Raw genomic sequence first — 22,616 nt, 5'->3', positions numbered from 1 at the left:
AGAAGCACATAAGATCCTATAAAGAAACTCTATGGAAAGAGAAGGCCTAAGGCAGGGCCCTGAAGGACTTAACGTTTAAAAAAACCACAAAGACAAGGATGAGCCTGCAAAGGAGACGCTGAGAGGCAGAAGGAAAACCAGAAGAGCAGAGTGATCACAGAAGCCAACAGGAGAGCACGTTTACGAAGAAATCAATAAAGTCAAATGCTCCTGAGAGGTCAAGCAAGACGCAGACCGCAGCATCCATTAGATCCTGAGACATGGTGACTGTTTCAGAAGGGCAATGAGGACAGAAGCCAGGCCTGGGCTAAAGTGAGGAAGAAGTGGAGGGGAGGAAGTGAATAAGGCCACACACAACTCTGAAAGAGGCGGCTGACGGAGAATGTGGGGTCCAGAGGACACTTACACAGGAGAGACTGAGCATGTTTAAATGCTGACTGGAAGACTAGTCAGGAAGGAGATGAATATACCAAAAAAGGATATACCAAAAAAGGAAGGAGCTAACTGACAGTGTGAAGTTTTCATGAAGTCAGTAGGAGAGAGGATCCGAAGCGTGAAGAGGTCGGGGGGGATGGCCCCCCGATGGTTACCATGAGAAAAGGAGCCCAGGAGGTGTACAGGTGTAGCAGTCTTGTATCTTTGGGAGTCGGAGGAGGAGGAAGTTCCCACCTGATGGCTCCTAATCACTCTGTGACATAGAAGGAAACGTTGCATCCAAAAAATGAAAGAGGATGATGGGGGAAGGGTACAGTGGGAGGCAGTGCCAGGGTTTTGAGGAGAAATTAAAACAGTCATTAGAGAAGGTGGGAGAGTGAACCCAAGAACGGGGATCGCCAAGGCCTGGCTTCAGAATCTCGGTGACTGGGAATTTACAGGGTTCTAACCGGGCCCACGAGGTGACTTGTATTGCTTAGCTTGTGGAATGGGCAGAGAGAAGGCAGATAGTGGAGTCACCCAGGAGGGGCTTTGCTAGCAAGTTACAGCAGAAAGTCCAAAGGGCCAGAGAGTTGAAGGTGCATGGGTATTTAAGAACTTGGAGGCCAGGCGCAGTAGCTCATGCCTGTAATCCCAGCACTTTGGGAGGCTGAGACGGGCGGATCACCAGAGGTTGGGAGTTCGAGACCAGCCTGGTCAACATGGAGAAACCCCATCTCTATTAAAAATACAGAGTTAGCCGGGCGTGGTGGCGCATGCCTGTAATCCCAGCTACTCAGGAGGCTGAGGAGAAGAATTGCTTGAACCCGGGAGGCGGAGGTTGCAGTGAGCCAAGATCGTGCCAGCCTGGCAATAAGAGCGAAACTCAGTATCAAAAATAAAGCAGAAAAACAGAACTTGGAAGGGTGCTGGAGATGGAGCCAGGATCTAAGCTACATAATGAAGAGAGAGGGAGGGTGGACTGGGAGAGCACAGAGGGGACGAGGCACTAGAGGTCCATCTGAGAGTCAGGCTACTCCAAGTCAAGGAGTTTAACAAGCTGCTGGAAAAGAGCTTGTAGGCAGAGGACAGAATGCCTAACTTTGACCAATTATCACTGATATTCATTAGGTTATTTGAACTAATTATTAATTAGTTTGATCACCAGTCATTAATACATTAAGGTCAGCCCTCCGTGATAGGATAAGGGGTTGAGATTCCTAGTCTGTGAAGAGCTCTTAGAAATCATCAAGGTAGGCCAGGTGTGATGGCTCACCTGTAACCCCAGCACTTTGGGAGGCTGAAGAGGGTGGATCACTTGAGATCAGGAGTTCGAGACCAGCCTGGCCAACATGGTGAAACCCCATCTCTACTAAAAATGCAAAAATTAGCCGGGTGTGGTGGCACACACCTATAGTCCCAACTACTCAGGAGGCTGAGACAGGAGAATCGCCTGAACCCAGGAAGTGGAGGCTGCAGTGAGCCAAGATCATGCCATTGCACTCCAGCCTGGGCGACAGAGCGAGATTCCATCTCAAACAAAAAAAAAGGAAATCATTAAGAAGAGAACCAACACCACAATAGGGAATGAATGAAACGCCCTACTTGGCTGGAGACTCCTCTTCCAGGGCGCCCTGGGCCTCCTCCACCACTGTGGGTTCCTCCATCAGTGCAGTCGGCTCCACGTCACTGAAAAACAGAAAGACCCTCTCTAGTCACACAAATACGTTCACACCAATGCCTCTGCATGTTTAAGATGGAGAAAACATTGTTTTCTGTTTTGGTTTGGTTTGTTTGTTTTTTTGAGACTGAGTCTCATTCTGTCACCTAGGTTGGAGTGCAGTGGTGCAATCTTGGCTCACTGCAACCTCCCTCCCAGGTTCAAGAGATTCTCCTCCCTCAGCCTCCTGAGTAGCTGGGATTAGAGGTGTCCACCACCACGCCCAGCTAATTTTTTTGTGTGTTTTTGGTAGAGATAGGGTTTCGCCATGTTGGCCAGGCTGGTTTTGAACTCCTGACCTCAAGTGATCCACCCACCTCGACCTCCCAAAGTGCTGGGGTTACAGGTGTGAGCCGCCGTGCCTGGCCTATTGAGGGCTTTAAAAGTAAGTTTAAAAAAAAAAAAAAAAAAAAAACCATAAATTGAACTACAATAACAGAAAAGACTTTTACAATTTAAATAATTATTAAATTCTCAACTCCAAGCTACTGTAATCAATTTTTAAAAAACTCACTCTTTAAAACAAAACTTGAATAATTAACTTTTATTTTTTAAAATGAAGGTTCCAGGCCAGCAAGGTGGCTCTCGCCTGTGATCCTAGCACGTTGGGAGGCCAAGGAGGGTGGGTCACTTAAGGCCAGGAGTTTGACACCAGCCTGGCCAACATGGTGAAACCCCATCTCTACTAAAAATACAAAAATTAGCCAGGCATGGTAGCAGGAGTGCAGTGGCACCATCACAGCTCACTGTGCTCTCGACCTCCCGGGCTCAAGGGAACTTCCCACCTCAGCCTCTGGAGTAGCTGGGACTACAGGCACACACCACCATGTCCGGCTAATTTTTTGTATTTTTTGTAGAGATGGGATTTCACTTTGTTCCTCAGGCTGGTCTTGAACTCCTGGACTCCAGTGATCCACCTGCCTCAGCCTCCCTAAGTGCTAGGATTACAGGCATGAACCACAAAAAAACTGAGTATTTCTTAAACTTCAGCAATTAGCTGATTTTACAGAAAAGAAAAATCACAGATGTCCCCCCCGATGATGACCTAAATTATTATATAAATGAATATAAAATATTGTGCCTACAGCTCTTATAGAACCCTATGATCAAAACTGAAAGACAATTAAGTTTCAAAATTAGCCACAATTAATTTGGCAGGTTCTGCTATTTTGTTGAAAGTAAATCAGCCAGGCACGGTGGCTCACACCTGTAATCTCAGCACTTTGGGAGGCCGAGGCGGGCAGATCACGAGGTCAGGAGATTGAGACCATCCTGGCCAACATGATGAAACTCCATCTCTACTAAAAATACAAAAATTAGCTGGGCGTGGTAGCACGTGCCTGCAGTCCCAGCTACTTGGGAGGCTAAGGCAGGAAAATCGTTTGAACCTGGGAGGCGGAGATTGCAGGGAGCTGAGATCGTGCCACTGCACTCCAGCCTGGCAACAGAGTGAGACTCCGTCTCAAAAAAAAAAAGGTAAATCACCAATGTTGGATTTATCAGAAGGAAGATATAACCCCAAGGCCCATGTCTATATTTTGACTTCAGTTGTGCTGGTGCAGAAAATCCCTACTTGTGCACGTATGTTCCATAAAATGATGTTACACATTTCAAGGCTTTGTTACCTAGTTCAAATTTAATCAGACCTCACACTCAATCAAATCTCTGACAACAAACAGATTTTCATCAAATGTTGCTTTGAGAACAAATAAAACTGTCTTGCTCGTCACAATAAAAGTTGAAAGGCAGCATTATTGAAAACTGCATTCATGGGTGTCTATTCCAATTTTAACAATAATATGATACACTTTTTAAATTATTGCAGATGGAAAAATTCTATTTCAGCACAGATAAATAGAAAAAATTCTATTTTAGCGCTGTCAAACTGTTGAAGAAAAGCATTATTACTGAAATGGCGCAGTCATACCAGTTTGAAGGCATTTTGTCCTTAAACCCAGTTATTGCTGTCAGTGTCTTCAAATAGGAATACTAAACTACCGCAAAGCCCTTACACCTTTAATACACGGCAAAGCACTTGGGCTTTGCCAGCCACAAACCATTACTTACTGTGTTAGGCTCACCTCCACTTTCTTCTCACTAATCTAAAGTAGCACATAACTCCTTCGCACTGCATCATTTTCATGACCTCAAGCTGATTTATTAAGAAATAAATTTCTTACTCCATTTATTAAGAAATGTACGAAGTAAATGTATAAATAAATAAAATTTATCTCTATTTATTAAGAAATTAGTCTTATTCTAAGAAAAGCTTCCCATTACAAATTCTAACCACCTAAGAGCTTTGACTAGCTGGGTGTGGTGGCTTACGCCTGTAGTCTTAGCTCTTTGGGAGCCAAGGCAGGTGAACTGCTTGAGCCCAGAAGTTTGACACCAGCCTGGGAAACATGGCAGACCTGCATCTCTACTAAAAATACAAAAAAGGCCGGGTGTGGTGGCTCATGTCTGTAATCCCAGCACTTTGGGAGGCTGAGGCAGGCGGATCATGAGGTCAGGAGATTAAGACCATCCTGGCTAACACGGTGAAACCCCATCTCTACCAAAAATACAAAAAAAAAAAATTTAGCTGGGCATGGTTGCATGCACCTGTAGTCCCAACTACTAGGGAAGCTGAGGCAGGAGAATCACTTGAACCTGGGAAGGAGAGGTTGCAGTGAGCCGAGATCATGCCATTGCACTCCATCCTGGGCAACAGAGTGAGACTCTGTCTCAAAAAAAAAAAAAAAAAAAAAAAAAATGCGCCTGTAGTCCCAGCTACTCGGGAAGCTGAGGTGGAAGAATCAACTGAGCCTGGGGTTTCAAGGTTATGGTAAGCCAAGACTGAGCCACCATACTCCAGCATAGGCAACAGAGTCAGACCCTGTCTTAGAGAGAGAGGGGGTAAAAAAAAAGAGCTTTGACTTTCTAACTCACAAACCAATCCAAAATGAGTGCCATGGGGCACATGTCATTTTAACAACGAGACATGCCAGCCTGCCAGGGGCACAAGTGGTCACCTCTTAACATTACAAGGCCAAAGCTGGCGCTCCAGGATAAGTAACCACTTAAGAGCCAAAATGATTTTAAGTTCAAAGGCAAACGGAAATGAAGTAGTGGTATTAGATAAGGTGGTAAATCTGATGATTAAGAAAGAAGGTGCCCAAGCCAGGCATGGTAGCTCACGCCTATAATCTGAGCACTTTGGAAGGCCAAGGCAGGTGGATCACCTGAGGTCAGGAGTTTGAGACCAGCCTGGCCAACATGGTGAAACTACATCTCTACTAAAAATACAAAAAGTAACCAGGCGTAGTGGCGGGCACCTATAATCCCAGCTATTCGGGAAGCTAAGGCAGGAGAATTGCTTGAACCTGGGAGGTGGAAGTTGCAGTGAGCCGAGATCACACTGCACTCCAGTCTGGGTGACAGAGTGAGACTCTGTCTCAATAAAAAAAAAAAGCCGGGCACGGTGGCTCAAGCCTGTAATCCCAGCACTTTGGGAGGCCGAGACGGGCGGATCACGAGGTCAGGAGATCGAGACCATCCTGGCTAACACGGTGAAACCCCGTGTCTACTAAAAAATACAAAAAACTAGCCGGGCGAGGTGGCGGGCGCCTGTAGTCCCAACTACTCCGGAGGCTGAGGCAGGAGAATGGCGTGAACCCGGGAGGCGGAGCTTGCAGTGAGCTGAGATCAGGCCACTGCACTCCAGCCTGGGCGACAGAGCGAGACTCCATCTCAAAAAAAAAGAAAAAGAAAAAGAAAAAGAAAGAAGGTGGTGCCTATATTACTTTTTAAAATATATTATCAAAGTAAAATAAAACAAAATGAAAAGATCTGTCATCAAGATCCTGCAGAACCCCAGATAGAGAAACACTCAACAAGTTTCTCTTCTTTTCAAGGAGAACACAAATGAGCAATGGTAGTAAATCTAACATTGTTACATTTGGTATTAGTTTATACATTTGTCTTTAAGGACAACAATTTAAGAAAAATAAGTTCATGTAAAAAGCTTATATTCTGGCCAAGCATGGTGGTTCACGCCTGTAATCCCAGCACTCTGGGAGGCTGAGGCGGGCGGATGACCTGAGGTCAGGAGTTTGAGACCAGCCTGACCAATGCTGTGAAACCCAGTCTTTACTAAAAATACAAAAATTAGCCGGGCATGGTGGTGTGCACCTGTAGTCCCAGCTACCTGGGAGGCTGAGGCAGGAGAATCGCTTGAACCTGGGCGGTGGAGGTTGCAGTGAGCCAAGATCACGCCACTGCACTCCAGCCTGGGTGACAGAGCAAGACTCCCATCTCAAAAAAAAAAAAGCTTATATTCTTCAAAGTGGAGGCCTGAAAAGTGGAAGCCTGGATCCCCTCAAGCCTTGGCGCTAGTGGGAAGCCTGCCCTGTAGCACTGCTCACACCGCGCTGCCTGCCGCGTGCCCTACCTCTTCTTCTGCAGACACCAGGAAGGCATCATCCCTCCAGCTGTGAAATAAAACAGAGCAGAACCATGTACCCACTCTAACTAGCAGGACTGGCACACATCTAAGGCACCATGAAGCCTCAGAGAAATGTCCAACTTGAGCCTCAGGTGAAACCTATCACTAAGCTTCAATCTACAAATGATTTTATAAAATGAAGATGTGTCAAGGATCCACATGAACTTTGAAAGGTAAAAACATATAGAATATCCAGGAATTTAAAAAGCATTTCAGGCCAGATGTGGTGGCTCATGCCTGTAATCCTAGCACTTTGGGAGGCTGAGGCAGAAGGACTGCCTGAGCCCAGGAGTTCCAGACCAGCGTGGGCAACATAGTGAGATCCTATCTCTATTTTAAAGAATAATAAAATTAAACAAAACAAAAAACGTTTTTTTTGTTTTTTTGAGATGCTGAGTCTCGCTCAGAGCGTCATCGGGGCTGGAAAGCAGTGGTGCCATCTCGGCTCACTGCAACCTCCGCCTCCCAGAAGCAACTCTTCCACCTCAGCCTCCTGGGAAGCTGGGACTACAGGCGCCCACCACCATGCTCAGCTAGTTTTTGTATTTTTAGTAGAAATGCGGTTTCACCACGTTCTCCAGGCTGGTCTCAAACGCCCAACCTCAAGTGATCCACCCGCCTTGGCCTCCCAAAGTACTGGGATTACAGGCGTGAGCCACCGTGTGCAGCCAACAAAAAGTATTTTGAGGCATGTGCAAATGTACAGTGCCATATGTTTGAGGCATCAGCAAATACATGGTCATCTGTCACAAATATGTTTGGCTACAGAATTTTAAAAGCAGTTTAAATCTAACTGCAACATAGCAAACTTGTTTTAAAAAGTTATCTCACTAAACAAAAGCCTAAAATCAGTCTCTAGTTAGGGGCACACAGGTATAAAGCACAACACGGAAGACATCATTTTCAAGAAAAGCAAAGATCCAGAGATTTCCACTTAATTGCAGGTTCTCAGAGGGCACACACTTACACCGTACCTGGTATCTTTGCCTGATCCCCAGGTTCGAACTCCACATCCACCCATGTTGTCTTCAGTTCTGACTGCTCTACGGAAAGAAAGAAAAGTCCCGTAAACCAGAAGCTCGTCTCCAGTCAATCTCCACATCAGGAAGAGTGGTTCCTGAAAATTCCAGGATCAGCTTCTCACAGGAATAACAGCACAGTACTAGAAAGTTAACTAAATATTAACGCAGAATAGATGCATACCATGTGCTGCCAACATCTTAAAGTGAAAATAGCATTTACAAAGACACTTACATTTTGTCATTCCCACTGTATCTTTCAAATTCTCGCTTTCCTCTCTGGTCAAAAGCGTCAAAAACTCTGTTGCCGGGGCCACCTCTGCCTCTGCCGCGCGTGCCCCCTCTCGGGCCTCCACGTCCTCTCAGCGGTCTGTCTCGATCAAACCTATCACCTGGTCTAGGAAGAAATGGATATAATAAAAACGGTAAATTAAAGGTCTAAGGTCTCCTCCGGAAAAAAATTCTAAAAGAAAATCATGGTTATAATAGACTGGAAAGAATGGTGGCTCGAATCATAAGTTGATAGGGAACCTTCAGTGAGCACACGCTGTAGACTATATACCGGCATTGTTCTGAGCACTTTACATATAGTAACTGGATGCTCGCAGACAAATCTTTAATATACAATTATTGCCTACAGAGGAGGAAACGGAAGCACAGACTAGGCGAAGTGGTGGGGCCAGCCCATGAGAGGCAGGTGCTAGACAGGCCCTAGTACTAATCCGAGTGAGGCATTTCTTTCTCTGGATCTAGTTTCCTTACTCAAAAAATAAGGATGTTAGATAAACAAACTCTAAAGTCCATTCCTGTTCTAATACTAAATCTTTAAGTTAAATTTCGAATGTTTTGTATAAGAAAAATGGTTAAACTTCAAATTATGCCCCTTCCCAAATCTCCCTCCTAAACACACAGCCAGCCGGTACTGGAACTGTGAAAGCCTGAACCTGCCTTCCACCTCATGACTCCAGATAAACGGCGAAGGGCCGCTGAAGACCTCTTTGTTAAGCCCAAGAGCAACTTTCGTCTTCGTGGGATTTGACCCCAGTGTCATAGGACACTGCTGGCCACCAATCTTCCTGACTTTTCTGGCTTCTCTTTTCTGCCTGCCCTTAGAAAATTATTTTTAGAATAGGTAATACCCAAACATGGTACAAAACTCACACTGTTCCTCAGCCACGCAATTCCACTTCTCAGAGGCAGCCAATTCAAGATGCAGAGAACAGAAGAGCTCTCCGCCTGCCTCTCGTGCCTAACCATTTGTCTTGGTGCTCTACACGGATACCCATCTGTCCTCATCCTTGTTGGCCTCCCACTTTTCTTTTGTCTGTTTTATGAGAACCCTACTTTAGATTTCTTTTTTTGAGGCAGGGCCGTGCTCTGTTGCCCAGGCTGGAGTGCGGTGGCAGGATCTCAGCTCACACCACATCCCCTGGCCTCCATGCTAATCCAATGCTAACTGGCCCTGTGTCTCTCATCTGATTGCAGGCCAGGAAGCCAGTTACTTCCTAGACATCTCCACCTGGACATCCCCAGGTCAGGCACACACATGCCCAACATGGAGCCCTTATTCCTCCTGTGATCCCCAACTCACAACATGAGCAAGAGTCCGGGCCACCCCTCCCTCTTCTTCCTCTGCCACATCAGAGCCTGGAGCCAGGACCTGATTGCTCACCCACTCCTCCCTGCACCGTTGCTGGTCACCATCACTCTTTCTGAGGACTTGTCTCTCCTTCAGTAAGCTCTAAGCTCTTTTTCACCATTGTAACACTGGTTTAATAAGAGAAATGTTTTCTAATTTGGTAAGGCTTTTAAAAACATTTAAAATCACAAGAAATTACTTCTTTAATAGACGTCCTGGCATCAAGAAACCTAATGGCATTAGTGGCTCGAACACCAGCACTAGGGGCATGTCACAATCTACTTTTATGGCTAAAGTGTTACATTAAGAAGCCGCTAGGCCAGGCACAGTGGCTCACGGCTGTAATCCCAGCACTTTGGGAGGCCGAGGCAGGTGGATCATGAGGTCAGCAGATTGAGACCATCCTGGCCAACACGGTGAAATCCCGTCTCTACTAAAAATACAAAAAATTAGCCGCGCGTGGTGGCGGGCGCCTGTAGTCCCAGCTCCTTGGGAGGCTGAGGCAGAATGGCGGGAACCTGGGAGGCAGTGCTTGCAGTGAGCCGAGATCGCACCACTGCACTCCAGCCTGGGCGACAGAGCAAGACTCCATCTCTGGGGGAAAAAAAAAAAAAAGCCCCTACACAATAGTAGGTAAAAAAAATACAAAACTCACAATCTTCCTCACTCAAAAAATAAAGAAATACAGAAGTACTGATCATTAATGTTATACCAGTCTCTTATAAGAAACACCAACCTCAACACATTCTCCAAGTTGGCTTTTCTGTCTCCCACCTCCTCTAACCAAAAATAGAAATCTTTGCAAAACCTGACTCTTGATTCTAAACTATAGCAAATATTTAAAGCAGGCTGGTCTCAGTGGCTCACGCCTGTTGGCTCACGCCTATAATCCCAGCACTTTGGGAGGCCAAAGACGGGCAGATCACTTGAGGTCAGGAGTTTGAGACCAGCCTGGCCAATATGGTGAGACCCCAACTCTACTAAAAATACAAAAATTAGCCAGGCTTGGTGGCGGACGCCTGTAATCCCAGCTAGTTGGGGGGCTGCAGCAGGAGAATCGCTTGAACCCGGGAGGCGGAGGTTGCAGTGAGCTGAGATGGCGCCACTGCACTCCAGCCCGGGCGACAAAGCGAGACCTTGTCTTAAAAAAAAAAAAAGAAAAAGAAAAAAAAGAAAATCTAAACCAGGCTGGGAGTGGTGGCTCACGACTGTAATCCCAGCACTTCGGGAGGCCAACGCAGTTGGATCACTTGGGCCCAGGAGTTCCAGACCACCTTGGGCAACACGGCAAAACCCCATCTCTGCTAAAAAATGTAAAAATTAGCCAGCCATGGTGGTGCACGCCTGTAATCTCAGCTACTCAGGAGGCTGAGGTGGGAGGATTACTTGAGCCCAGGAGTGCAGTGAGCCGAGATCCTGCCACTGCACTCCAGCCTGGGAAACGGAGCAACACCCTGCCTCAAAAAAAGAAATCTAAAGTACGGCTCTAAAACAAACAAGAGAAAAGTAACAGTAATTTTTTTTCTTTTTTTTTTTTTTTAAAGACAGTATCTCACCCTGTTGTCCAAGCTGGAGTACAGTGGCCCAATCACTGCTCACTGCAGCCTTGACCTCCAGGGCTCAAACAATCTTCCCATGTCAGTCCCTAAGCAGCTGAGACTACAGGCGTGTGCCACCACACTCGGCTAATTTTTGTACGTTTTGTAGAGATGCAGGTTTCACCATGTCACCCAGGCTGGTCTAAAATTACTGGGTTCAAGAGATCCGCCTGCTTAGGCCTCCCAAGTGCTAGGATTATGGGTATGAGCCACTGTGCCCAGCCAACAGTAAACTCTTTTTTTTTTTTTTTTTGAGACAGAGTCTCGTTCTATCTCCCAGGCTGGAGTGAAGTGGTGCAATCTTGGCTCACTGCAGCCTCGGCCTCCTCAGTGGTTGAGATCACGGTCGTGTGCCACCATGCCTGGCAAATTTTTTTTTTTTTTTTTTTTTTTTTTGAGACGGAGTCTTGCTCTGTGCCCCAGGCTGGAGTGCAGTGGCGCGATCTCGGCTCACTGCAAGCTCCGCCCCGCCCGGGTTCACGCCATTCTCCTGCCTCAGCCTCCTGAGTAGCTGGGACTACAGGCGCCCGCCACCTCGCCCGGCTAATTTTCTTGTATTTTTAGTAGAGACGGGTTTTCACCGTGTTAGCCAGGATGGTCTCGATCTCCTGACCTTGTGATCCGCCCGTCTCGGCCTCCCAAAGTGCTGGGATTACAGGCTTGAGCCACCGCGCCCGGCCTTTTTTTTTTTTTTTTTTTTTAGAGACAGAGTCTCGCCTGTCACACAGGTTGGAGTGACGTGGCGCAATCTTGGCTCACTGCAACCTCCACTTCCTGGGTTTAAGCAATTCTCCTGCCTCAGCCTCCAGACTAGCTGGGATTATAGGCGTGTGCTACCACACCCAGTTAATTTTGTATTTTTAGTAGAGACATGGTTTCACCATGTTGGCCAGGCTGGAATCGAATTCCTGAGCACAGGTGATCTGCCTGCCTCTGTCTCCCAAAGTGCTGGGATTTCAGGTGTGAGCCACTGTGCCCAACCTATAAATTCTTTTTTTTTTTTTTGAGACAGAATCTCGCTATGTCACACAGGCTAGAGTGCAGTGGTGTGATCTCAGTTCACTGCAACCTCTGCCTCCTGGGTTCAAGCGATTCTCCTGCCTCAGCCTCCCGAGTAACTGGGATTACAGGCGCACCCCACTAATTTTTGAATTTTTAATAGAGGCAGGGTTTCACTATGTTGGCCAGGCTGGTCTTGAACTCCTGACCTCAGGTGATCTCCCTGCCTCAGCCTACCCAAAGTGCTGGGATTACAGGCGTGAGCCACCGCATCACCGACAGTGTCTCTTAGAGCACTTTCCCCAAGCTCGAATATGCTAAATTGCAATTTGATATTTGCTTATCTGAGAGTGAAAAAGGGTGTCACCTTGAGTTTCTTTGATACCTACACATGTTTATTGGACAGAATTATAGAATCTTCATAATCTCAAAAGATTATCTAAATTCAGCCCTCTCCATTTTTCAATGAGGAAACAGACCCAGAGTTTCAGCAATGTGTACAGTAGTCTTGTCACAGCCAGCTGACATGGACTTCTGTTCTGCCTAGGCAGAGCGCATGTTTTCTTCCCAAGGAAGCAACGTCATAAGCGGTGCTGGGATTAGCGGGCATGTCTCCACCCCCGAGATCTGCTATATCATGTGGAGCACATATTCCAGCAGTAAACTACTGTTTTTAATGCAGTAGGAATTTTTCCTTAGGCTCCAAATGAACTTAACTGAACTCTTAGAACACAGACTATTAGGAGATTAGTCTGCCTCTGTCTAGATGAATTTTGGCTCTTCCTTTCTGTAGTTTACTGGTCATTTAAAATCAATTCCTGTTCTGAAAAAAAAAAAATCCCTCAGATGTTGACCCTCCCCCCATTATTAACAAGCTTTAAACAAATTGTGGTAAAATATACATACCATAACATTTGCCATTTTAAGCATTTTTAAGTGCTCAGTTCTGTGGCATTAAGTACATTCACATTGTTGTGTAACTATCGTCGCCATCCTTCTCCAGAACTTTCTATGTTTTCACAATGAAACTTGGTATCCAAACTGAACTCCTCATTCCTAACTCCACAGGCTCCAGGCTTCCCACGTGTGAAACAAGGGTCATGTCTACTTGCTAGGATTGTTGTAAGACAGCGAATCACAGGGGTAAAAAGCAGGATGCTTGGCTCGAATGGTATTTTCCTTCTTTTGCTTGTGAGTTTGTCAGACATAAAGCTTTCTATGTTTTATTTATTAAGAGTATTATTTAAGAAACTAAGAAAATGTTTTCTGATATCAAGATTCAAATTTCCTCGAAAGTGAAAATTCCCTATGTATCTGTACTGCGACGCACTGAGAACACATTCCTTCTGTGGCATTCCTGCCCAAAGTGCGCAATCTCGTTCCATGAGGAGACATCAGAAAAACTCAAAATCTGAGACATGTTATAAAATAACTGGCCCGTGCTCTTCAAAATGCCAAATTCATAAAGACCAAGGAAGGCTAAGGAGCTGTTCCTAATTAAAGATGACTAAATACAATGCGTTTGCCTGGAGTGGATCCTGAACCAGAAATGTTTTCTCTTTTGTTAAAAGACATCACTGGGACAATTGGTGAAATCTGAGTAAAGTCTGTAGACTAGTAATTTAGACAATTAGATAACAGTATTGTATTAATTTTAATGAGTTTGAAAATTGTATCATGTTGTTAGAAAATGTGTTTAAAGTATTTAGGAGTAAGGGGACATTCCTACACCGTATTCCCAAATAACAACAAAAGGCTTTGTGGTGCGGTAGGGCATGGATGATAAAGCAAATGTGGTAAAAAGTTAGTGTGTGGGGAGTCTTGAAGGGCAGATGGAAATTCTTTGTATAATTCTTAAAACTTCTGTAATTCTGAATTTATTTAAATAAAAAAAAATCCTCCATAATTCCATATCCCACCTTACTCTTCCATATACGTATTATTTCACTTAATAGCTATCTTTTCATGTCACATATAAAGATCTATTTTATCCTTTTTAAAGACTACACAGTCTTGCTACGAAAAAAGGGGGGAAACATGGGTTTGTGCAAGTCAACTATAATTTCTTTGTTTCCACAGAATCCCTAAAGTGAGGGGAAAATAAATACCCAAATGCTTCCGAAAATAAGCAGCTCTGCTCCAGGAAGCTTTGCAGAAGCAAGTAGACTGTGCTTACTACACAGCAGATCTGAAGTAATCACCAAAAAAGGGGCAAAATTAAGCCTTTCTGTAAGTTTTCTCCCTCCAACATGGTTGCAGATAGACCATCTCAGTGTCTTGAATGTGTAACTTCTAGGTGAACAGTTCTGCGTGAGTCATCACCTGCTCAGCCCACCCAGGCTAAGTTACTCTCTGCTGGACTATTGTTTTGTTTTGTTTGTAATAGGCCCTGTAGTATAGTTTTACAAAGCCACATGTTTTGGTTAAAACTTGTAGCCAGAATCCTAAATAGAATGGAATTAGCAGTCAAGAAGCAGAAAGAGTTTGGAAAAATGGCTCCCTTGACATTTCACTGTTCACTATTCTAGCCTTCCTTAGCCTGTTTAATTTTCCTTGAAATGTGATTCACTAGTTGTTTCTGTTTAACATAAACAGGTTAAATGATTAAACAAAGGCTTTAAACAGCAAGTACCCACCCTGCTAGTGCCAAGCATAAGACACAACCCCTCCCTGTGTTCAGGTGGAGTGCGGCGGCCACCACACTGCTGCATCACTCAGCAGCCACGCAACACTACACCAGCCCACGACTTCCGTCTGTGTTAGGGGACTTCTGAGAGCAGCCATGCCCACCAGAAACTGGTATTACACATCACAACAAATTTCTTCAAATTTCACCGTGGCAGCCTACTGACCTGACCATGGAGCTAGGAACTGACTTCAATCCATTGAGCAGTCGAAATCGGTAATGCAAAATCAAAAACCATAATTATATCCCTAGTCCAAAATTGTATCTCTAATCTACAACTTCAAAACAAAACTTTACCAGTTCAACACCCTCCTGTGTAATTTCTTTTTAAGAGTGCTCTTCAGTTACCAATAAGCAATTCATTTTTAATTGTATAATCATTTCCTGAACCAAGGCGTAAAGGAAAAAGGAAGATCCTTCTCATCATCTAAGGTAATATGAATTGCACATAAATTAGTAAAACATTCCCAGGACTGATACCACAAAAAGCAGTAGCCAGTAGAAAGTAGCATTTTCTGGACCAGGCATGGTGGCCCACTCCTGTAATCCCAGCACTTTGGAAGGCCAAGGCGGGCGGATCACCTGAGGTTAGGAGTTCAAGACCAGCCTGACCAATACGGAGAAACCCCATCTCTACTAAAAATACCAAATTAGCCAGGTGTGGTGGTGGGCGCCTGTAATCTCAGCTACTCAGGAGGCTGAGGCAGGAGAATTGCTTGAACCTGGGAGCGGACGTTGCAGTGAGCAGAGATTGCGCCATTGCACTTCAGCCTAGGCGACAAGGGTGAAACTCTGTCTCAGGAAAAAAAAAAAAAAAAAAAAAGAAAGTAGCATTTTCTAAAAACCTTTCTGGTTCCCCACCCGCCCTGCCGAGGACTGCAGCACGTACTTTTCATCTGGAAACTTCTCAGCTGTGAAGTCCGCCTGCCTCTCAGTCTCATAGGGTCGGTACTCCCTGTAGGGTCTCCGCTCAGCTCTTTCAAGCATCCCCTCTGGCCCACGGCTATCATTCCATCCTTGCTGCTCCCCTCTTCTAGGAGTCCGCTTCTGACCTACCAACAGAAAATCAAAGCAGAGTTGGAACACAGCATCTGCAACAACACAGTATTCAACTTTACAGGTACTTGTAAATTTCATTTTTCTAGAAATCAACGTCATAGGAAAATTCAGGAAGTTTAGAAAACCTCAAAGAAAAAAGTTGCTGATGCTACAACTGCCCACAGTCTACGACTTTTTAATCGAATGTTACTATTAAAGCATGCTTTCCCTATATCCTAGAAAGTATACGACAAACTAAGCTCACCTATAATTACAGGCCCCTCCCAATAACCGTGACAGCCATGGGTATATTTTACTAAAAAAGCTACAGTTGACAAAAGCAGTCTTACAAAAACACAGTGTGTAAGCCCTATCGAGAAAATGAAAGAACACCCTGTATTTCAGACTATGCTTTCAGAATCCCAACTGCACATTACATGGCAACTATGGCTTATCACCGGCTACTAAGGTTTTTGTTTTTAATTTTTTATTTTATTTATTTATTTATTTACATACTTAAGTCTCGCTCTGTCACCCAGCCCGGAGTGCAGTGCAGTGTGCAATCTCGGCTCACTGCAACCTCCGCCTCCTGGGCTCAAGCAATTCTCGTGCATCAGCCTCCCAAGATGCTGGGATTACAGGCATGCGCCACCATGCCCAGCTAATTTTTGCATTTTTAGTAGGGACAGGGTTTCACCATGTTGGCCAGGCTGGTCTCGAACTCCTAGCTTCAAGCAGTTCACCCACCTCAGCCTCCTGAAGCTCTGGGATTACAGGCGTGAGCCACCACACCCGGCCAAGGTTTTTGCTTTTAAAGTTTATAGTGCTTATATTTTTACTTTGAAAACAGATTTTCCTGCTATTCTATGATATATAGACCTGCAGTGATAACTTACTGAATATGAACCAAACACTGCTAGTTGGCAACTTGCCCAAGAGTCAGTCAGTACCTGAGGGCATCTCTTTGTCCACTCAGAGTCCAGCACTTGGACACTGGGCTGGGACCAGAGACTCTGGTTTTATTCTTGGGTTTTTTTTTTTTTTTTTGAGACTGAGTTTCACTCTTGTTGCCCAGGTTGGAGTGCAATGGCCCAATCTCGGCCCACCGCAACCTCCACCTCCCGGGTAGAGATTAGCTGGGATCACAGGCATGCACCACCACACCCAGCTAATGTATTTTTAGTAGAAACGAGGTTTCTCCATATTAGTCAGGCTGGTCTCTAACTCCCGACCTCAGGTGATCCGTCCTCTTCGGCTTCCCAAAGTGCCAGGATTACAGGCAAGAGCCACCGCGCCCGGCCGAGACTCTGGTCTTTTCCTCTATACTGTCACCTTGCTTTACTCCTCTTTAGTTTTAATGTTTTAAACATCTTAGGCAAAGTCTATGTTTGAAGCCATCTAATACTTGGTAAATACATTGTGGATCTTTGTCACGTCTTTACTCTTCAAAAAAAGTCTATCTTTTTTTGTATACATTTAAAAGATCTCCTCTCACTATGTGCAACTTTTACTAAAGTAGCTTCAATTTTTCTTGGAACAAATTACTCTCCACATTAGTTGTATAGCTATAAAATATGACATTTATTCAAGTTAATGGATATATATAATTTTTTTTTTTTTTTGAGACTGAGTCTCGCTCTGTCGCCCAGTCTAGAGTGCAGTGGCGCGACCTCCCAAGTAGCTAGGACTACAGGTGCCCGCCACCACTCCCAGTTAATTTTTTGTATTTTTAGTAGAGATGGGGTTTCACTGGGTTAGCCAGGATGGTCTTGATCTCCTGACCTTGTGATCCGCCTACCTCAGCCTCCCAAAGTGCTGGGATTACAGGTCAGGAGATTGAGACCATCCTGGCTAATGTGGTGAAATCCCATCTCTACTAAAAATACAAAAAACTAGCTGGGTGCGGAGGCAGATGCCTGTAGTTCCAGCTACTCAGCAGGCTGAGACAGGAGAATAGCTGAACTCAGGAGGTGGAGCTCACAGTGAGCCCAGATCATGCCACTGCACTCCAGCCTGGGGGACAGAGGGAGACCTGTCCCCCAAAAACAAAATAAAAAACAAAAATAAAAAAGAGTTCAGAACTGGAAAAGGTGTTCAAAACGTAAGGTAGAAAAAGCCACTATGAAAGTTAATTATCCAACAAGCTGAAAATTATAATAGATCATGACATAACAGTCATCAGAAAATTTGTCAGCAGTAACAAAACTTTTCCATACTTTTACATCAGTGTAAAAAGAGTTAACATAGTTTCGGATTTCCTATTTCCAACCCATAGTTTTAAAAACATCTTTTACTATCTCCACTCGACTACAGAACTACTTATAGGTGCTTATCCCACCTTTCTGCTTCCTCCAAGTTACTTTTTAATTGTGTCAATTAAATTTGCAATTCATCAAACTTAAAAGAGGACATTTACTGTACACCATATTAAAGCCTTTTCGAACAGTATAAACTGAAAACTGTTAAGTACAATGGGCTACTTATTAGAATAATTATCAATATCAAGCAAACATTTCATTTTCCCTCTCAAGCCCCCCAAAACAAAGATAATTAGAATAATTATCAGTTTTGGGCAAACATCTCATTTTCCCTCCCAACCCTCCCAAAACAAAGATAATCAGCATCCAATTTTTTCCCCACAATTTAGTACTAAAAGATCAACACTGCCACGAATCGGGCTTTTCGGTGCTGGATCAGCAGCTCCAAGTGGAGAATGCAAGCACTGCATTTCACTAGCCTCGCCAAGAAAAGGCTGGCACTTGCATTCATCACCATCTAAACCAAGCCCAGGTAAAGAAACAGAATACAATAAAATTTACAGTCAGATTTCCCACAAAATAAAGTTGAGCTGTTTCAAAGAACATAATTCTGAAAGGCTAGAAAAACCAAAACTGAAACAGCCTCTCATGACTTTAAGAATGAACTTATTAGGCCGGGCGCGGTGGCTCAAGCCTGTAATCCCAGCACTTTGGGAGGCCGAGACGGGCGGATCACGAGGTCAGGAGATCGAGACCATCCTGGCTAACACGGTGAAACCCCGTGTCTACTAAAAAATACAAAAAACTAGCCGGGCGAGGTGGCGGGCGTCTGTAATCCCAGCTACTCGGGAGGCTGAGGCAGGAGAATGGCGTAAACCCGGGAGGCGGAGCTTGCAGTGAGCTGAGATCCGGCCACTGCACTCCAGCCTGGGCGACAGAGCCAGACTCCGTCTTAAAAAAAAAAAAAAAAAAAAATGAACTTATTGAGCAAGGCTCACCCAAGGGTTTATATATATTGCTAGACAGATAGTTAGACATTAAAAAATCTACATTTTTGGTCGGGCATCGTGGCTCACACCTGCACTTTGGGAGGCTGAGACAGGCGGATCACCTGAAGTCAGGAGTTTAAGACCAGCCTGGACAACATGGTGAAACCCCATCTCTACTAAAAATATAAAAAACTAGGCCAGGCACGGTGGCTCACATCTGTAATCCCAGCACTTTGGGAGGCCAAGGCAGGCAGATCATGAGGTCAAGAGATCGAGACTATCCTGGCCAACATGGTGAACCCCTGCCTCTAGTAAAAAATATACAAAAATTAGCTGGGCATGGTGGCGCGCGCCTGCAGCCCCAGCTGCTCAGGAGGCTGAGGCAGGAGAATCGCTTGAACCCAGAAGGTAGTTGTAGTGAGCCAAGATCATGCCACTGCACTCCAGCCTGGGCGACAGAGCAAGACTCTGTCTCAAAAAAACAAACAAAAAAACCCAACCCTTTTCCATAGGAAAAGCTTGTGACTTCCACATTCTTTCAGGATTAACATTTCTATGATATGTCAAACATGTTTTATTTTTGTCTATGCTAAGCATTCACTTACAACATTCTAACTAAATCAAAAATTTTATATGTTAGAAAAGTACAGTGCTTCATATCAACTAGGGCTATAAAACCTTGAGAGAATAGCTCTTTGACACCCATTATAGATAAATTTAGTACAGTAACTACATAAATGGAAATTAATGAGCTGTTTGCTCCTGAAATAACACATACTTGAAAAAGAACTTGAATGATAAAATTTCCATTCTAACTACAAAATCAACTAAATACCTTTAGTTGATTTCAAAAGCCAGATCACTTAGACTGAACAATTGACAGAAAAAAAAAGTTATGAGTGTACTACATGACATTAAATGCAGGAAACAGGTTGCAACCCAGTTTATATCACTTAAGTTTAGAAAGAAAAGAAACAGTTCTGTGCATTTATGTATATAAATGAAAAGTGTTAATAGTAGGAAAAATAAGAGGATTTTCACTTAACCTCATATATTTTGGAATTGCTTAAAATTTTTAACACAAAAATGCATGACAATTTTTAAAAAGCTAAAAATAAATGTATTAACAGCACTAACTCGTCTCACGTTTTTCTGAAGAACAGAATACTTTTTTTTTTTTTTGAGACGGAGTCTCCCTCTATCGCCAGGCTGGAGTGCAGTGGCGCGATCTCGACTCACTGCAAGCTCTGCCTCCCGGGTTCAAGCCATTCTCCTGCCTCAGCCTCCCGAGTAGCTGGTACTACAGGTGCCCGCCACTGCGCCCGGCTAATTTTTTGTATTTTTAATAGAAACGGGGTTTCACCGTGTTAGCCAGGATAGTCTCGATCTCCTGACCTCGCGGTCCGCCCATCTTGGCCTCCCAAAGTGCTGGGATTACAGGCGTGAGCCACCGCGCCCAGCATTTTCATTTGTGAAAAAATAAAGGGTGAAGAAAAGCTTAGCCTTCCTCAATTCTTTTATTATATTCATGTAAATAAATTTAAGAGAAAAACATAAAAAACAGGATATAAAATGCACAACGTATCTCCAGTCTGTTTAGATAGGCTCAGAAATTTACTGGCCTATCGAAGGCTCGTGAGACAGTCAATAACTTTTTTTTTTTTTTTAATCATTTTCAACATCTTTATTGTAGTGACTTGATTCTCACAAGTGATGACTCTGGATTTAACTTTTCACAAACAAAGGTAAACATTACCCAGCTGCGCATCAAAGCCCCAATACTGAAACCTGAGACGTTTCCTCAGGGCTGCGCTGCACAATTTTTATCAAGCAAGGAACAAACCAGCAAGCCGCGCTGCACACTCCACCAAGCGTGGCAGGAATGGTCAATCTACACATCTCACTCCTAACGCTCTGCAAACCTTGGGACCGCTGCCTCATTTCAAGAAAACAGAGGAAACACAGGTGGAGCGTTGCTGGCTCTGCCACTGACGCAGTTCAGGTGAGAGAATCACCTCTGAAGCACCCTCCCCGTCCGCAGGCAGCAGGACACCACGCTGCGCACTGGCTTTTCTTGCTAAACAGGGAGTGGGGAACTCCGAATATTCTGGCTGGGAAGGTTAAAAACGCTTTTCTTAAAGCAGCCTGGAGCTATTTATAAGTTGCACATCCCATCAGCACCACAAGAAGTACTGAAATACGATGCCCGCTGCCTGCTGGAAGCTACTGGACTGGGAAGGGGCGAAGGCGCCAGGCCGGACAGCGCCGAGGACCCGCGCCCGGGCCCCGACGTCACAGGCCGCCCCGCGGTCGCCCAGGCCGCCCGCATCACAGAGGCCCCCAGCCCCGGGACCAGGCGCCCTCCTCCTCCTCACCGCGCTCTCGGGTGGCTCCGACCTCAATCCCGCAGAGGCGGGGCTGGAGGCTGGAGAAGGTCCCCGCCAGGTCTGGATGCGGGAGTCCCGGAGTAGCGACCGCAGCGTTCGCCCCCACACGCCACCCAGGCAACCTCCCTCAACTTCGTCCAACTTGCCGTAGCGGCTCCGAGCCAGGGTTCGGGGGCCCCACCCCCACCAAGCCAGCGTTTCCCCCGGAGCCCCGCACGCGGCCGGCGAGGGTTGGAAGGGGTGTGACCCCTGCCCCTCTCCTCCTACCTTCGGCGGCCACCGGGACCCTCAACTCTCCCGGCTCCCCACTCCTGGAGCCGGCCCCCGGGACCCCAGTCCCACCGCAGGGCGAGCCGTGGCCCGCTACCCCCCGCCGTCCCCGCGTACCCGGCGCCTGCAGGCCGCCCCCGGGGCTGTCGGGACGCTGAGCGACGGGCGCCGGGAGGCTCTTGCGCTCCTTCTGCGACTCCCTCCGGCCGCCCGCGCCGGCTCTGTGGCCCGAGGCCCCGGCCGGGCTCCTGCCGCCGCGGGGACCGGCCCCGGCCGCCGCCGCCGCCGCCTCGTCGCGCCTCTTGCGCTGCAGCTGCTGCTGGCGCCGGCGCTCGGCCTCGCGCAGGATGTCGAACGGGTCCGACTCGTCGTCCAGCAGCTGATGGAAGCGGTTGGCCACCACGCAGCCGAAACTCTCCTGCATCGCGGCGCCGGCGGCGGCCACGGGGCTCCCCAGGGCGCCCTTCATGCCGCCGCGACCACTGCGGGCCCGGGAGGGCAGCCCACGCGAGCGCGTCTCAGCGAAGCCGGCGGCGAGGACCCATGCCGCCCGCTCCGCCGCCGCCGCCGCCCTCCGGGCCCTACCCGGTCCGGCCCCTCCCGCCGCCCGCCCCCGCGGCGCCGCCGCTGCCTCCCCACCGCGCCAGACAGCCAATCAGCGCGCGCGGGCACGCCCCCTTCCCGAGACGGCGCGCCTGGAGACCCAATCACCGACCGGCTGCTGTCACGTCACGCGACCTCTGAGCCCCGCCCCCTCCGCTCAGCAGGGAGGGGCGGGGCCCAGGGGCGGAGCTACTGGCTGGTCCAGGCGGCGCGGAGTGGCGGTGGTGTCTCGGCGGTGTGTGCCTTCTCCCGTGACTGCGTCTGTATTTGCTATCGGCCACTCTGCTTTGAAGCTTATGTATACATTTAGCCGTGCAACAGCTGCATATTGCGCACTTACCGTGTGTCAGGCGTGATGTTGTAGGAAATACTAGCTCCGTGTTGTCACAGATCTGAGTCTGTAGATGGAGAAAAAGTGCCCTGAAGGACAGGCGCAGAGCTCTCTACGGGCTGCAGCAAAGGGACCTGACCTAATTGGGAAGTGACAGTTAAGCCGAGGGAGAGGGGTGA

At 46.5% G+C, this 22,616-nt stretch overlaps 1 protein-coding gene across 2 annotated transcripts in view; it reads right to left on the bottom strand.

The window, feature by feature from the left end:
• The window catches only part of HABP4 (hyaluronan binding protein 4), a 40,058-nt gene extending 17,959 nt beyond the window's left edge, over positions 1-22,099 (bottom strand). The window contains exons 1-5 of one of the 2 annotated variants that reach the window (XM_007969871.3): positions 21,621-22,099; positions 15,451-15,613; positions 7,875-8,036; positions 7,595-7,663; positions 2,020-2,103 (exon numbers count right to left, since the gene is read on the bottom strand). In XM_007969871.3, the coding sequence (XP_007968062.1) occupies positions 2,020-2,103; positions 7,595-7,663; positions 7,875-8,036; positions 15,451-15,613; positions 21,621-21,972 (830 nt within the window). In that variant the 5' untranslated portion in view covers positions 21,973-22,099. The remainder of the gene's footprint in view (positions 1-2,019; positions 2,104-7,594; positions 7,664-7,874; positions 8,037-15,450; positions 15,614-21,620) is intronic. The other variant, XM_007969870.3, reaches the window with a different exon arrangement.
• Between the last annotated feature and the right edge of the window lie 517 nt (positions 22,100-22,616).

The sequence above is a fragment of the Chlorocebus sabaeus genome, chromosome 12, assembly GCF_047675955.1.
Source record: "Chlorocebus sabaeus isolate Y175 chromosome 12, mChlSab1.0.hap1, whole genome shotgun sequence".
Lineage (NCBI taxonomy): Eukaryota > Metazoa > Chordata > Mammalia > Primates > Cercopithecidae > Chlorocebus > Chlorocebus sabaeus.
The sequence above is the reverse complement of the archived record's forward strand: the minus strand, read 5'-3'. Positions and strand labels throughout refer to the sequence as shown.